The 16,350-nt window shown below is 49.4% G+C and overlaps 1 protein-coding gene across 1 annotated transcript in view; it reads right to left on the reverse strand.

Annotated features, from left to right (window-relative positions):
• Nucleotides 1-731: 731 nt before the first annotated feature.
• The window catches only part of LOC108097225 (disheveled-associated activator of morphogenesis 1), a 32,197-nt gene continuing 16,578 nt past the window's right edge, over nt 732-16,350 (reverse strand). Inside the window, exons 4-11 of the mRNA XM_043207407.1 lie at nt 4,550-5,629; nt 2,628-3,596; nt 2,382-2,559; nt 1,621-2,316; nt 1,345-1,550; nt 1,140-1,282; nt 916-1,077; nt 732-860 (exon numbers count right to left, since the gene is read on the reverse strand). Coding sequence (XP_043063342.1) covers nt 845-860; nt 916-1,077; nt 1,140-1,282; nt 1,345-1,550; nt 1,621-2,316; nt 2,382-2,559; nt 2,628-3,596; nt 4,550-5,629 — 3,450 coding nt within the window. The 3' untranslated portion in view covers nt 732-844. The remainder of the gene's footprint in view (nt 861-915; nt 1,078-1,139; nt 1,283-1,344; nt 1,551-1,620; nt 2,317-2,381; nt 2,560-2,627; nt 3,597-4,549; nt 5,630-16,350) is intronic.

Consider the following 16,350-nt stretch of genomic DNA (forward strand, 5'->3'; position numbering starts at 1 on the left):
CCAGGTTGCGGGCCACGCTGCTCATTAGACCGGTCTTGTTCTTGCGCTCGATTGTGCGCTTCTTAAGCTCCGCCTCCTGCTTGGCCCGCTTCTCCTCCTCCTCCTGCCGCCGCCGGAAGCTCTCGTTGTCGTGCCGCGCCTCGGCAAAGGAGACCAGAAAGGAGTCGAAGATGCCGAAGAATTCGTCCGGCTGCAGTACCGATCCGTCCTCGCCGAACAGCCGCACTGCGCGGTCAAAACGCGTCTTCATATCCTGGAACTTGTCCTCCAGCTCCGCGAAGCGCACCGAAGCCTGGGCGTGAAACTCACGCATCACGGGCAGAAAACGGTCGCCCTGCTGGGCTGGACCAGAGCTGCGGTGGAACTCAATCTCGCGCGCCACATCCGCCAGTCCCGTGCGCAGCATCTGTATGTCCTTGTCCATCTCCCCAAGCGACACCTTGGAGGCCTCGCGCACGTGCGGAATATCGTCCTCCAGTTTCAACAGGTCCTTGAACTTGCGCTCGATCACCTGGACGAGGTAGTGTAGCAGAGTGGTGCCCTTCGACGCACTCGACTTGGTGTCTGCCAGGCGGTTGAGCGAGGCTAGTCGGAATCCAGAAGCGTTGCCGCGTGCCCCGCGGTTCATGTAGTTGCCTGCCGGAATTCGAATTCGAATAATTCAAAAGTTTAATAACAAGATTGGGTCAGCTTACCCAATGCAAGGACCAACTCCAGGAGCTTGCGCAGGCGGCGAGAGCGAGCCACCTCGCGAGATGCCTCCATCACACTGGTGATGCGGGGGATCAGGTCGTTGATCGTCAGCATGAAACGCTTCTTGTAGTGCAGACTCTTCAGCCGCTGCTCATAGTGGGGGGATTCTGGAATTGAAAAACAGATAGAACGGATTCCAGCCAACAGCTTTATGAAACCCACTTTGATATTTCGTAGAGGAAGCGATCGGCCCGTGCCAGGGATTCAATGTCCTCGCTGTGCTCGTCCAGCAGCGCCCGCTCCTCCGCCGAGGGCGTGAACTTAAGCAGCTGCTCCACCATGTCCAGTTGCAGTTGCTCATTGCTGTCCATGGAGAGAATGGCCCTGCAAGCGGCAGAAGTTAAAACGTTTGCAGTACTGTTTTGCTTAAGAGTCAACAATCCTACTTTGATATCTCCATGTCGCTCATCTTCAGCTTGCTTAGCAGGATCGTGCAGTTCTGCGCCCTGCGTCCGTCGATCACCGACAACACCTTCTGCTTGGCCGCCTTGCCAGTCACCCGTAAGTCCTCGTAGGATCCATCGGTGGTCTGGGAAATAAAAGTACAACGATTAGCTGGGTGGAACGACTTTGGCCGAAGAGCCGACACACCGAAACTCCGTTCTTTTGGTACGCCGAGAACAGCTTGTCTATCGACTCCAGCTCCATGTTGTTGTACAGCTTGCTTTCGTCCAGCTCGCTCCACACGGTGCCCTGGAGCTTGGCGTCCGGCAGCTTCGACCAGTTGAAGCTCTTCAGCGGATTCGTCGGCTGTGGCACGTTCTTCTTTGGCAGTTCCACTTTCGGTGGCGCAGGAGCTGGAATGTCAGCGCGAGAATACGGTGGTCAAACAGATTTGTGATGATGTTTATTTTAACTCGAGCTTACCCATAGTTTGTGCCATGCTCGGCGGCGGGGGAGGGGCTCCCGGGCAGGGAGGTGGCGGTGGGGGCAACATGGATGGCGCCATGGGCGGCGGCGGCGGCGGGATTGCCTTCAGCATGGGTGGCGCCGGCGGGGGGGATACGGCTCCATTGCAGCCAGTCAGTCCGGCCACCTTTTGGTCGTCGGGTATGCTGCCCTCGGTGACCAGCCGCTCGAGGCGAGCCCGCTCCTGCTGCTCGCTGAGCAGGCGGTGCTGCAGGTCCTCCGCCCGCATCTCGGCGGTCTGCGCCCGCTGCACCGCCTGTGAGTGCTGCGCGGACTCCTTCTCCAGACGCTCGCGCATGCGCGTCAATCCCGTTTCCAGGTCCTCCTTCTCCTGCATGCGCAGGTCGAGCTCCTGCTCCTTCTTGGCCAGCCGCGACTGCACGTCGAAGTTCTCGCGCTCCAGTTCGTCCGCCCGCTTGCGCGCCTGCGTCAGCTGCTCCTCCTTGACCAGCAGACGCACCAGCTTGGCCACGTTGATCTGCAGCGGCGCCACGTCGGGATCGTGGACCGGCGAGTCGACGGCCAGCTTCAGCTGCTTCTCTGGGTCATCCGGATCGGGGATGAGATCGCTGCTTGGCCGCTGCTCCACCTGCAGCACGATCTGCTGCACCACGCGGTCGATTAGCAGCCAGTGCTCCGTACAGTGGCCCGTATCTGGTGGGGAATCAAATTGAGATTAGATGGCTATCTGTATAATCTTCAAGAGACTATGTACTTACAGGGCAGGAGGAGCATGTGCTGCAGCAGGGAGAGCATGTGCGGATAGGCGGGCGAGTGGCTGAGCTTGCGGCGCAGCAGCTCGAACATGGAGCCGGCACTTTTGGTGTCCACGTGCTCCTCGTTGAAGCGGCGCGCGAACTCCTTCTCGTCCTCGGCGCGCACCATCTCAAAGAAATCCTGTCGAGGGTTAAAGAGGAGATTTAGTCAGCTGAGTCATTTAGTGGAATGATGCGCTTGCCACTCACCAGATGCCTGTCGAGCGTCTCGTTCTCGTGCGTCCGCAGCTTGTCGATCACGGGCTGGATGCCCAGCATGAGAAACTCGTACCGCAAGTGCAGCCGGAACTCGAGGTTCTCCTGGCCAGGTCCGTAATTGAGCACCGCGTTGACGAAGGACATGAGCGCGGTCTTCAGATTGACGTTGTCCCTGTACGCGTACGTCGAGCGGTCCAGGTCGTTGACGATGCTCTGGAAACGGGTTCGCTCCGTGGCGAACTCCTGGAAGTAGAGCATGGCCTGCAGCACCTTGCGATGGCCGCCGGGCACCAGGCACACAGCGCCGAGGATCTCCAGGGCGGCGATCTTGGTGCGGATGTTGTCCGCCACCAGGGACCTGGCTATGGTGTCTATGGCCGTGGGATGGGCCAGCACATGGGCCCGTCCCATCGAGTTGTTCATCAGCGCCTTGATGCAGCCGATGAGGCTGGTGTGCAGCGGACTGTTGGCCACCCGGATGTCCAGCTGCAGCAGCAGGTCGAGCAGGGCCGGCAGCCCGTCCAGCTCCACGAAGCGGAGCACGAAGCTGTGCGTGGAGGTGCGCAGGGCCGTCTTGAGGGCGTCCACGAAGGCGGCGTGGCCGTCCAGGCGGTTGCCCAGCTCGTGGCTGGGCGAGTCCTCCGGCGAGAGGGATATGTGCACCACCAGCTCCTTCAGCCGCTCGATGTAGTGCTCCGCGGTGGGTGGTTGGGTGATGGCCGCCGCATCAGGACCGTCGCCAGCGTCCAGGGGCAGCTTGCGCGAGCAGTATATCTGCCATTTCTTCTGCGCCGGCAGGCTGAGCATCGCCTCCTTGTTGGGCGCCGTCAGATCGAGCTCCTCCACCAGCTCGGCGAACTTTGTGTCCAGCTCGTCCACCGACGGCATGGGCTGCGTCGGCGTGAGCGTCTGCAGGGTGAACGCCCCCTCGACCACGCAAATCTCGGGCGGCTCATCGTCCTGGAACGGGAAAGTCGGAGAACTCGATTAGTGGCAGCTTGCGCAAGCGGATGGATACGTTCTCCGCCCGCCAGCAGTGCGTGTCCAATTAGAAGGCAGACCGCCTTCGTTCAGTCCAAAGCCAAAGCTATTGCCCAACCTCGAGCCCACCAGCCCACCAGCCAGTTTGCCCACCAGCCCACCAGCCCACTAACCCGGCAACCCTGAGCTCACGGCGAATGCTTTTGCTTATTTAGCGGAGCCCCTGTTTTGGAAAAACAATTCTTGCAAAAAATTGTACTAACATACTTAATTTTTGTGGTCCTTTTATACAAATTCCTTATATCCGAATTACTCAGTTAGTAAGTTGATAAGACAATGCCTCTATACTTCGTAAAGTAAACCGCTTTAGGATCTAATTATAAAAGTCAAGCTTTCGATCGAACAGCACAGCACAGGTGGTGATAAAATGAATATACGCTCAATGATTTACCTTTCAGTATTTTAGCTAAGAAACTGAGACCCTTTAAACCTAAAAAATTCCTTAACTTCGAGGCCCTTAAAATGCTTTAGTTGTAACGTCCCCCCTTCCCCTTTCAGATCGTTCCCATGTTCCCATGGCAATTTGAATTATCGCCTCTTATGCAACTTCGTGCGCAATTTGACAAATTCGCTGACACAGCACAGAATCGGGGAGCGGGAGGTTTGGAAGGAGGTCTTGAGTGGAGTGTTCGAGTGCTCCGGCTCCGATTTCGATTGCCATTTGGGTCTGCCGGGTGTCCGAGTTCGAGTTCGCACGTGATTTCGCCTGGATTTTTGGCTGGTTGGGTTGATTTTGCTAGTTTCGGGTTCTACCGCAGAGTTTTCTACTTTTGGCTAAAGGTGTATATTTCGGAGCATAAGCTATACCAGTCTATCAGAAGCTTCAAGCATTATACCCCATATATAATATTATGTATTTGAACTTGACCAACCTTAAAGCAGCCGCACCAGGCTCTCCTGCCCCTGAACACGGGCATCTTCTTCTTCTGCTGGTGCCTGTAGTGCTTCTGGAGCGGCGTCTCGTTGCTGCTGGTGCTGCCTGAAAGCCACTTCCTGATCCCGAGACCGTGGCTGTTGCCGTTGCCGTTGCCGTTGCAGTTGCCGCCGCTGTTGCAGTTGCTGCCGCCGTCGAGGTCCTCCTTCAGGCCAAACGGATAGCCGAAGGTGTAGCCTAGAATGTTATGGGTGTAGAAGGAACCGGCTCCGCTGCCCAGGCCGTTCTCATGGTGAGACTGCGACTGCTGCTGCTGCTGCTGTTGCTGCTGACTGCCGTTGCCGTTGCTGCTGTTGCTGTTGCCGCTGTCGCGGTTGGTATCGCTGCGTCCGCCGTACTGATTCCAGTAGCGATAGAGCCCGTGGAAGCAGTTGTACTCGCTGAGTAAGCCCTTCCAGTGCTCGAAGTCGAATCGCTCCTGGAAATTGTTGGACGAGGTGTCGCTGCCACTGTGGTTGTTGTTGTTGCTGCTGTTGTTGTTGCTGTGGTTGTTGCTGCCGCTGAGAGGGTGGCTGCCGACGCTGTTGCTGCCGCTGATAACGCTGCTAATGGGCAAGGTGGCGGTACTGCCCCGACTGAGGTCACTGCAGCTGTTTAGGCTGGTGATGGACACCAAGCTGCTGTTCTTGTAGCCGCCGCCTGCGGTGATTGTGTTCGCTGCCTTCGCTGTGTTGCCGCTGGTGATGTCCGTGCTGCCTTCTCTCGGGTTATCGCTGGTTACTATCTTTATCTTGGTCACTCCAGCCGCACTGCTGCTGGTGGTCGCCGTACCAGTTCCAGTTGCAGTCAGAGTTGCTGTTCCGGGGGACGCCGCCGCCTCTCCAACGCTCACTCCACCATTGATGGCGATGCAATTGCCGTTTAGGCTGGTCACCGACGTGCCGGCGGCTCCTTCTGCTAGCGCCGACGGCTTCTGGGGCTTCTCTAGCGTGCTCTCCGCACTCGTCTGCAGTATCTCCGCGCTGGCACTGTGCGTGTCCGGCTCATTGATGCACACGATGGGACATGACTGTAGCGTCTGCAAGCGGATAGAAAAGACAGAGCAATGGGTTAGTGGCTGGGTAGTATTCCAGAGTAATCGACCTGCCCACAACGTTGTGACAACTGGCTGACAGGTCGAGGTGCCAGGCCAGACAAATGCCCGTCAACGGCATATATCATATGATATCATATGAAAACCAAACCAAACAGAGTTATGGCAAACCAGACAGCCCAAGAAGAAAAATGCAAGCACAGTGGCACACACTCTTTAGCCAAAGTCGCTCTTTACTCGGAATGCGCTAGCAGTTTTTTGACCCTGCTAAATTATGACTTATCTTATAATCTTGGTTTATTGATATACGCTTTTCCAAGGGAATGTAAATCAAAATTAGTGCGCAGTGATACCACCTACTTTCTTTCACGCAAATTGTGACCTCAGGGGTTCCGCCTGTTAGAAACGAATGGAAATTTGTCTTGTAGCCAGCCACAAGCTGCAAGTAGAGCAGAAATCTGCATACGAGTTACACTTCCAGCGGCAAGGCAACCACGGATTTTCGTGGGTTTCTGTTTCTGACAGCGCGTGGGGGACAGCGCGGACACATTTGTGCATTTCCACGAACTGAGAGGGCAAATAAAGCAATTCAAAGCAAACGACCCGAACCGAGAAACAAACAGAATTACAACTGTTGTCAAGTTGTTGGATTTGTCATAAGTCTGTCGGCGCTGCGCTGCGATCCGTGTTGCAACTTGCAACTGCCGCAGAACCGAAATCGAATGTGGGAGAGGAGTTTGACGGTGTTTGCCTTTGCCTTCCCCCTCCGCTGTTATGCAAATTGCAAATCGCGAATTGCAATAGCGTTGCACACTCCACAATCCGCACACTCACTGGCGTTTCCATGGGCCACACCACACACCACACACCACTCAAGACGTAATCGAGGAGCGGGCAGCAGCAGCACCGACCACATTATGCTGATGATGGCTTATTAATTTGCTTTCATTACGCCTCTCGCCCGTTCCGAGTGAGTGGAATCCGATTTCAAGTCGGAGTCGGAGTTGGAGCGGGAACGGGAATGGGAGCGGGATTCAAAAGTGGCATTGGTATTGCTTTGGAATGGCTGGGGAATGCGCGCTCCCGGCTCGTCCGATTCACTTGATGGATTGAATTGGGTAATCAGCTGCTGGCGCTACTTAATTTTTAATTTGTTCGAGCGAGTGAGTGCTCAATCAGCAGCCATCAATCCATCAGCGAACTGGTTTGGCTATCCGGGCTTCTCGCTCTAATCTCACACACCAAAGGATTAATAATATTATATATTATAATATTATAATACTACTGAGAATGCAAAAACTCTTGACTATTGTCTTTCGCCTTTATTTTCCTTGCAAATCCTAATACTCGTTTCTATTTCGTAGTCTGGCTTGAGGTCTTTGGATGTGGATTTGATAAGTTTATATGGACAGTGAGCTTCTATTAGATGGCATGCTCTATTTATGCGATAAGAAGGTATACTTATGCCCAATTCGTTGGCTTCCAATTAGCTTTGTGTGCTGAAGTTTTACTCATTCAAGGTAGAAAATAAATCTGCTCTAGATTCACCACTCCGGTTGGGCTCACCCACTAACCCACGGCTGTTCCCAGCTCCGCCGGCGGGACAAAGTCGGATGCAGCGCCCCAGTTGCCTTCTGGGCCCAAAGCCAAAGCCAGCTGCTGTGACAGCTTCTGTCTCGGATTTGTCTGTCTCAGATCTGTCTCTTGTCTCCTCCGCTGTCGTCGTCGTCGTCGTCACAAATCAGGTCAATGCTTTAGCTTTAGCTTCAGCTTCAACTTCAGCTTCAGCTGCGGTCTTAACTTCTCAGCTCGTGTCACAGCAGAAAGCCTCAGTTTCTCTGTCTCTGTCTCTGCATCTGTCTGCATCTCAATCTCCATCTCCATCTGGGTCTACGCAGCAGTCCCAGATCTCCGTCTGGGTCGCAGTCACCAAGTCACCAGACCGCTCTGTGTGGGCCCGATCCACTAATTAAATCCGCGCATTGCCGACTCGCTTTCAGCCTGCGCGTGGGTCTAATTAGAGGTGGCTCGATCTGCTGACCAAACGGACACCATAAATAGCCTAGATGCGCCGCATTTGGTCGCAATTAGTCAAATATTTTGAGAGCCCAAAATCTGTTTGCAAAAATGGATTGCCCATTATTTACATTATTAATCACTTTTGGTTGGCATAACTAATTCGAATTATGCCCGGAACGAGGGGCACGTCTTTAATAATGCTGCTTCATGTGTCTGTCATCGAACTCATCATCGGAAATTCCCAAAATGTTGCAGAAGAATGTCTGGACGGCATCCCAGAAACCCAAGAGTGGTTCATAGATCGGTTCAACAGACTCGTCCATCTGCGGATCAGGAGTGGATGGGTCTTCTGTGTCCTCTGTGTCGTCGCAGATGTCGTCATCCTCCACTTCAGGTTCTTCTTCTCTTGGTGGGGGTTGAAAGAAGAAGGCTAGTTCGTGGTGGGGCGGGTAACTCGTCGCTGCAAAGTCATCCACCCTTCCCTCCCAGTCGAGCTCTACCTTGATTTCCCTCAACTCCTTATAATCTATCTTCTTCTCGTCACTCACATTTAATGTCTCGAAGATTCCATTTGTTGGCGGAACAAGTTCTTTGTATGGTTTTTTCGAAACATGCTTCCTAAAAGTTATTGCGATTAATTTTTAAATACTACTTAAATTTTGAACTTTTGTAATTTGTGCTGTTTGATTTACTGTTTGATACAACCACGCCGGCTTAGAATGAACTATTGTGCAAGTTTATGTTGACATTTGTTTAAAATATTTCGATTTGGGATGACTACTTTGTTATCCAGAGAAGCATAGGAACGGATGGACTTCAACTTGTGGTAAAAATACCTTGCAGGAAACCACTTCCTGGGTTGCTTACACTCTTCCTCCACATTCTGCACCAATTATGCCCGATGTGGAGTCTCCGAGGCCTTCGTATTTTTCACACCTGTCGTTGCCACGCCCCCTCGCAGCCGGGGAAACACTTCCGAGTACACCCACCAGCCCATCAGGTTGGAGGAGCGAAGCCGTGTAATAACTTCATACGATATGTCTGAAGGTGATTTGGAAATGAAAGTGAGACAAATGGGTGACGACGACAACGACTGGCAATTGGCAACTGGCATCGGGCATCGGGGGATGGCAGGAAAGAGCTAGCGATCACGGATCTTTATTCGGTGGACCGGAGGCCAGTTCATCCAACAGCTGCGCTGCCCTATTGCTCGAACGACCGAAAATCCATCAAGCAGTGAAGGCGACGCAGGCTGCGGCCGCTTCCCAAAATGAAAACGAAAATGGAAAACTGGTTTTTCCGCATGCCAGGAAAATGAAGAAAACATGTCGAAAGCGCGCACACAGCTGGCAGACAGCAGCCAGCAGACAGCAGCCAGAAACTTTTCCTTTTTGGCACAGAGCACAATTCAGCCGCTGCATCAGCAGCATCACCATCACCATCAACATAAGCTCATCTTTACCCACTTTTTAGGCACTTCAAGGGGTGGACGTTTGGCTGGGTAATTATCTGTGCGTTCCAGGGGCAGCAGGAGGAGCAGCAGCCGAGCAGGCATCAATCATACGCAGCGTTGCCCGCTTTCCTCGCCGGCGACTGCCAACCCCAAGCACTTGCAATTTCAATTTCGGCCCCGTCGCACGGTCCAAAAATAGTCAGTATGACCAACTAACTAACGAAGGCGACGAACGAATTGCGGATGGCGGATTGCGAGGGGAATGGGAACTCACTCGGCTGCCCGAGATTTGTGGCATTTCATTTGCAGTTGCCAGTTAATTGCCAGCATTTTTAGCGCATTTATCAGCACGGCACCTTTCTGTTTTGTGTCAGACGTAACGTCTTAATTAAAAGAAGAATTACTCCGACTTCCAAGGGATTATCAACGCTTCTGGCGAGATAGCTGCGATAAGCAGGTGACAAGATTAGTCAGATTGCCAAGGCAAAGGGCAGTGGAATATTCCAAAGCGATTAAGATACTAGAAAACAAGTAGAAATAGAAACATATCTAGGGATCATAATGTTTTTCCTTCTCAAATTTCGAATAAATCAGTTTTAAAGATTTTTGGGAAGTGTAACCGAAAGAGTTAATCCCCGAGTCCCAGAGCAGAAAATGCGGAACTCGCACCCCTCAAAACGACACCGAATCGCAGCGCACATAACCGCCTTAATCCGTGGGATACACGGGTGAGCAGTCGCAGATACAGATACTGCAACTGCATTGAGACTGCCGGTCGGACACGTAAATTTATTGGTGTTATTACTTATTAGGTTTTCGCTTTTATTTTAGTGGCCTATTGGCGGCGGCAGTGCAACGACAACACAACGAAAGTCAGGCATAAAATAGAAGCAGCAGCAGCTTTAGTAGCATCGAGCCACAAAGCCAAAGCCAACAATGCGCTGGACCGTGGTGAAGGTGTTGTAAGGTGTTGTTTACGTGCAACGACAACATTAGCATTACCGCAGCGAAAACAACAATAGCGACTGGGAGCAGTTCAGTTGAGCTCTGAAATTGAGTTAAACAACACGGCTGGGGGGCTGGGGGAAATGAACAACGAAACGAAAACAAGTAAATGTAATCGAGTAATCAGGCATGCGGGTGCTAATATTATATTGCACAAGCCCCAACCTCTTCACCCACCAACCCACCTTATTTAACACCCAAATGGACCACCATTTGTTAACATTGTTTTGATAAAAATGTATTGGTGGGAAGTGATTTCTTGAACCCCACAGAAAGGACTAGAAAGTGAGTCGAGTCAAGTGCTGCCAGTTCTAAACTATCAAAAACTAGCGTAGCAGGGAACATTTACTTTTGGGGGTGCTTACTATTTGAGATCTTTGAGATCGGTTGCTCAACAATTTGGACTTGTCGCACAGGAGTTTATGCGAAAATAAAGACTTGTTTTCCAGCTTGCTGGGCTTGTCGTCCACTCGCTGCGTTCTTTGATCTTAACTCATTTGGCCTACCAATTTACCCTATCAAGTGACTGCTAACTGCCAGTGAGCGCCGCTGCAATCTGAGACTCATTTACATGTCGGCCAGGCCAACTGCGCTGCTGTGCTAGCTGGTATTTCGTATTTCGGTTTATCTAACTCTTGATATTTGTGCCCGCAAAAGGCGACCGCCGACCCCTCGCCCTGGCAGGCTGGTCAGGCTAAGAATTTATGGCCAAAAGTTCGGATACCTCGCGCTATAGGCTAGGTGGGTGCAGCAGCAGTTTCCATTTAAATGAGTCGAGGAGGAAAATATCAGAAATCCGTTAAATGCCAGCAGTGGGACAAACTGGAAAATCAGCGAAAAAAAAAAATATGCAAAAAGTGGAAGTGTTTTTGTACATCGGTTTTCAACAAAACTATGGGCGATCTCCTGCTAGGGGCAACAACTTTCACCAAATGCACCGATGAAGTTTTCGCCGTTGTTCGTGTTTTCTTATATTTTCTGTTTCTTTTGCTGATTTGAATGAATAGTGGAGTGGTCGTGGCGGGTCAGCAACAACCGAGGATCGATCTCCCCTCCCCCCGCTCTGCCCTTCACCCGGGTCCATTGTCCCTGCCCAACCCTTCGATCCACACCCGAGCAGCCGTCATGGCACCATCCATCCACGGCAACATGTCAATGGTCATCGCTCATCTTTGCCCGTTTTTCGTTTTGTGTTGTGCTTTTTGTCTTTGACCGATAATCATCTGCGAAACAGCTACAAACAACGGAGCGTCCATTCAACATCTCAGCGAACAAGTTGTTGGCGAGTTGGCAAAGTGCTTTTTAATTGTGATTACAACGATCGCACCACCAAACCGAACCCAAAAAAAAAAAACCAAACCAAAATAAAAACAAAGTAAGGTAAAATGATGATTGTCGTCGCCGATCGACGGGCTGGAGGATTGACTGGAGGATGGGCAGCTGCCAAAATGGAAAGTCAAGTGCAATCGGCAGATAAGAATGTGAAAATATTCAAAAATGCAGACGAATCAGGAAGTCGCGATGGTAGGAAGTGAGCTTCACGACCAGAGAAGCTGTCGATCAAGACATAGTTATGAAATTATGAAAAACAAGTTTTAATTTTGGGTGCAATTATAACTCTGTCACAGGAATCACAAAAGAGTTTGGGAGACTTAAGAACTTAAATAATGAGAAATAACGATTTAAATGTTTTGAAAAGTTTAAAGAACAGTAATCAACGAACAACTTATTAAGTAATACCCTTTGCTCTGCAAGGGTATAAAAATGCTTATGTGATAACTCAGAGGTGACGTGTGCCTTAATAAATGTTCATAAAAACTAACAAAGTTCTATTAAAATTGTTATGGTTGGTTGATTTGCCTTCAGCACTTTTGGGAGACATTTGGCTAAGCCTCCGACGATGAGTGGAAATCTGCGCGGAACCGAAACTAAATCTGGGACTGGCAAGCCGACTGACATTTAAAGTTTAAGAGGCCACGAAATGTGCGCTGGCAATGTGGTTGTGGCGGCTGTGGAGGTGTCCTCGCCCCCAAGGGGCCCCCCTTGGGCAGGTATTGGTATTGGCGGGTAATTATAGACTAATAATGGGCCTAATTGGCCAACTGGGGGATACAAAAGAAAAAAAACACGACTGCGAGTAACTGGCAACTGGCGAGTGGGAAGTGGCAAGTGGCTCAGTTCGACTATTAACAGATGGACTCGCAGCGGCCTTCAGAAGTCGGCAGAAGACGGAAGAACTTGGAGTCGCTGCTTCGAAGGCTTCGAGACTTTTACTAAGCCCCCTGCCTTAAAGTGCAGCAATTAATTATCCGGCTAAAACATTTTTCCCTAATGATTTCTACTAGCAGCAACCAGCGCAACGGCGATTGGAGTTGGGTTCTATAGCCTGTTTTGCTCTGCTCACACATCGAGGGAGCACTTATTTATGGCAGCGCGAGTCATGCATTACACCCCCAAGTGATCCACTTTGCGGACCAGGGACAGAGGAAACCAGTTTGCGGCTCCAAATCCATCGAGATCTATCTGAGTGTGTCGGTAATGCTCGTATTCGCAAGATACAAGTTCGTCGCTCAGGTCTTTCAGCCAGGGATTTTATTCTATTGCCAGCCCTGTTTGCTGGCGCTTTGTTTTATTTTTAAATGACATTTATTCCGCATTCTTACAACTTGATTTAAGCATGGAGTTGACGCTGCAACTAACATTGTTGGCTGCTCCAACAGGTTCGCCCCAAATCGTGCAAGATTATTTTTTCTTTTTTTTTATTAGCTAACGAAGGCCTTAAGATGGCGATGCTAAGCTTCCCATTACACAATAGTATTTGTTTGGTAAACTATTTCATACTAGCGATCCTATCCCAAGCTCTGAAATATTATAATTTTTCCCATTTTCCGCTTGTAATGTACACAATATTTTTCTTTGCCTGGCTTTGCTTGACAAATTGGAAAATCGCCACTTTGCGAACCGCCAATTTTTTTATTAGGGGTCAAGGCGGGGGTGGCGGCATTTGGCACTTGTCCGAAATGTGTCGCTGCAATTTTGAAATTTTCAATTCGGATTTAATGGTGGCTTACGTAAAGCACATCGAAGACTCTTTTGCAGGCCCCAAAAATTAACCAGCAAAAGCAAAAAAAAAAAAAAAAAAAAACGGCTACAACGACAGCAATTGTTGTGCAATTTATCTTTATTTAATTGAACTTTTACTTTCGTCGTCGCTGCTTTTGCTGCTCATGTTGTTGTTATTGCTATTGTTGTTGTTGTTGTCTTAATGTTTTTGTTATTGCTCAGCGAACGCGTTTCATAAATTGCAAATAATTTTTCAACCAAAATCAACTTGATTCAAAATAAAAAGAAAATAACCGAAAAGCAAAAAGAGATATCCAGGCGGATCAGACTCAGGCACTGCTGTATGCACATACAGACATATCACTAAAGAGTCGGCCCGATCGCGGGCATATACGATATACCCAGATCGGTGGAAGGAGAGGAGGAGGAGAGTATGTATGTTCGGGAAAGGTATGCTAATCCGGTAAATCAATTGATGTGAGCCGCAGGCGCTTATAAAAAAATCGATATTAATTATTAATTCAAAACAATGCTAAGCCAAAGCAAAAGCCGAACGAAAACGAAAACGAAACCGAAAAAAAACAAAAGCCGGCGTCGGCAAAACCGAAAGAAAAGTTCAAGAAAACTCAAACCACGAAAACGGCGAAGAAACTCGCGGGGCCAAAAACAAGTTTATTTTTTTTCACTTTTTCGGTGGCCATTTAATTTGCCTAAACGAGCAGGGGCGATGGGCGGGAATATCGAAAATAATTGATGCCTGCACTCGTGGATATCGCGTAAATGGGCAACAGGTGAGCTCATTCCTGCTGGCTGCTGGCAATTGATCACAAGATCAGTGATTATGGATCCCAAGATTGCCAGGATCATACAGAACATTTAATTAGATCTCGATCAGTTTCAAAACATTGATATTGGGTGGCCAATAAAATCCCCCTGATTATTGGCAGTCCATCGCTCCTGTCGATTGAAACTGCATTCAGCCGACCTCCTCAAACGCAATGATACGGATAATTGAATGACTGCGATTCATTAGTTTCACTTGTTCAACACGTGGCTACGAACTCTTTGATCCGATCGCCGATTGCCGATTGCCGATCGGTGATCAACCATTTCTCCGCTCTGTGTAGAAAGCAGAAGTCCGAGTTAACCGAAAACCGAAAGCAAAGCCCAAGTATCTTGACCCTCATTAATTCAAGCAACCTGCCGCGGCATTCGCAAAAAAAAAAAAAAAAAAAAATCAAAAAAAAAAAAAACTGAAAATATATGGAAAACTTGTAATTTACAGTTTCAGTTTCAGTTTCAGCTGGGGTTTTCAGTTTTGGAGATGGGAACTCCACTCTTGGCGCTGCAATTAACATACGAAATTTATTTAAATTCAATTTTTATTTGGACGTCGGCGGCCTGCAACTCCACTTGCCTTCTTGGCGAATGTTTTCACTTTCGTTCGGCATCCGAAAAATCCGAGTCTCCACTCTTTAGTCTTCAGTCTTCAGCCAGCAGCCAGCAGTCTGTGTGCATCCGCCGGCAACCTGTTTTGGCCTGACTGACTGCCCGCTTAAAATGATTATTGTGATTATTGGCCGGCGGTTTGGGGGAAACTCTTTAGTTTGAATCTGAGCGAAACCCCAAAACACACAAATTGAAAACGAAAAGGAAAGTGAAAATGTTTGTCCAAGACGGGCTACAAAAACAAAAAAAAAAAAAAACAAAAAGCAGAAGAAGATCGCATAGATCGTGAGCTGCCGCTCCCCATCCCGCATTTCCTAGCACCCTGTCCTCCGTTCAATGCCGTAAATTATGTTGGCGATTTCTTGTTTCGTTTGCCGGTGAAATCTGCCTGACAAACTCCTGGCCGAGTGTGAGTGTGAGGAAAGTTGTCGCCGGGGAGTTCCTCCTCTTCCCGAGTGGGGCAGCGGGTCAGGGAAATCGTGCCTGACCCTAGGACCTCTGCCCATTTCGATTTCCCCAAGAATCAATCCATCGCTCACCTTGTTTCTGCGGGGCGGTCTCTTTACTTCCACTTGCACGTCCACTTCCATTTCGACCTTTTTGTCCCAAAAGTTAAGCCCCAACTGGGATTACGATTCGGTGGAGACTCCCTATCTAATCGGACTTCTGTCAAAACATACCTTTTTTTTTGTCTTTTTTGCGTGTTTATCCTCGTTTTGACACTGACAATGATATGCAAACACAGAATGATACTGAGATAATCGGAAAAGGCGTAAGAGAAGCGAGGGCGGAGAAATCTTATCAGATGTTCAGATACCGAACGAAAATTCTGAGGAAGACATACATACATTGGACTATCATCGTGAAAAAATATATAAACTTTACTTGGGGATTTTGACCTAAGGCCTCCCAATACGTATACGCAATGTCATGCGAGTCAATGCGACGTTTAATTATCCATGTTTTTGTTAATTGCTCGATTCATTTGCTAGCTTGCTAGTGCTCGCACAGACAAAATACAGTGAGATCCTCATCCAAGGCACGCGTTATCATCTATTACCAGCTGACCAGCAAGTTGGGCACTTTCACTCGCCAAAAGGCGAAAACAAACGAATTATGTATTTCCAGTGATTAGTCCGGTCAGCCGTAACTAATTCATGTCCGCATAAATTTCAATCGTTGACAGACTCTGGAAAGTTTTCGAGCGTAGGTGGCCCGCAAATGGATCGCATTACATGCAAAGATACTTTTGTATCTTTTGGCATTAGTTTTGATTAAGTAAGTTAAACAAGATGGAACGGAGTGGTCGAGGGGCTTGATTTGTGCTGGAGTGGGGACTTCAAATGCAAATCAGCCAAAGACAGGAAATTATTACGGTGTCCCCACCTCCCCCCGACTTTTCTCAGTCTAGTTTTGGCCATGTGCTGGTGGTGCCCGGTTTCGTTTGCTTTTGCATCGATTCATAAGCAATACACACAACACACGGCTTCCGTATTTGGGCTCCGAAATCGTATATAGTATGCGCGGGTCTTTGCTGGCTATAGGCTATATGGGTCAGAGTTTTCCGTAACTACGCGGCGATACCAATCCGTTATCGGAAATCAGCTTTCTTTGATGTGGTCGTCGCCAGAGAGGAGACCTTGGCGGTCTGTCTAGAATTACAGTTAGTGTGGATTACGGATTACATGTTTTTCCAAGCACAATGCTTGTTTCGATA

This window comes from Drosophila ficusphila, unplaced genomic scaffold (genome assembly GCF_018152265.1).
Source record: "Drosophila ficusphila isolate 14025-0441.05 unplaced genomic scaffold, ASM1815226v1 contig_198, whole genome shotgun sequence".
In the NCBI taxonomy this organism is placed as follows: Eukaryota; Metazoa; Arthropoda; class Insecta; order Diptera; family Drosophilidae; genus Drosophila; species Drosophila ficusphila.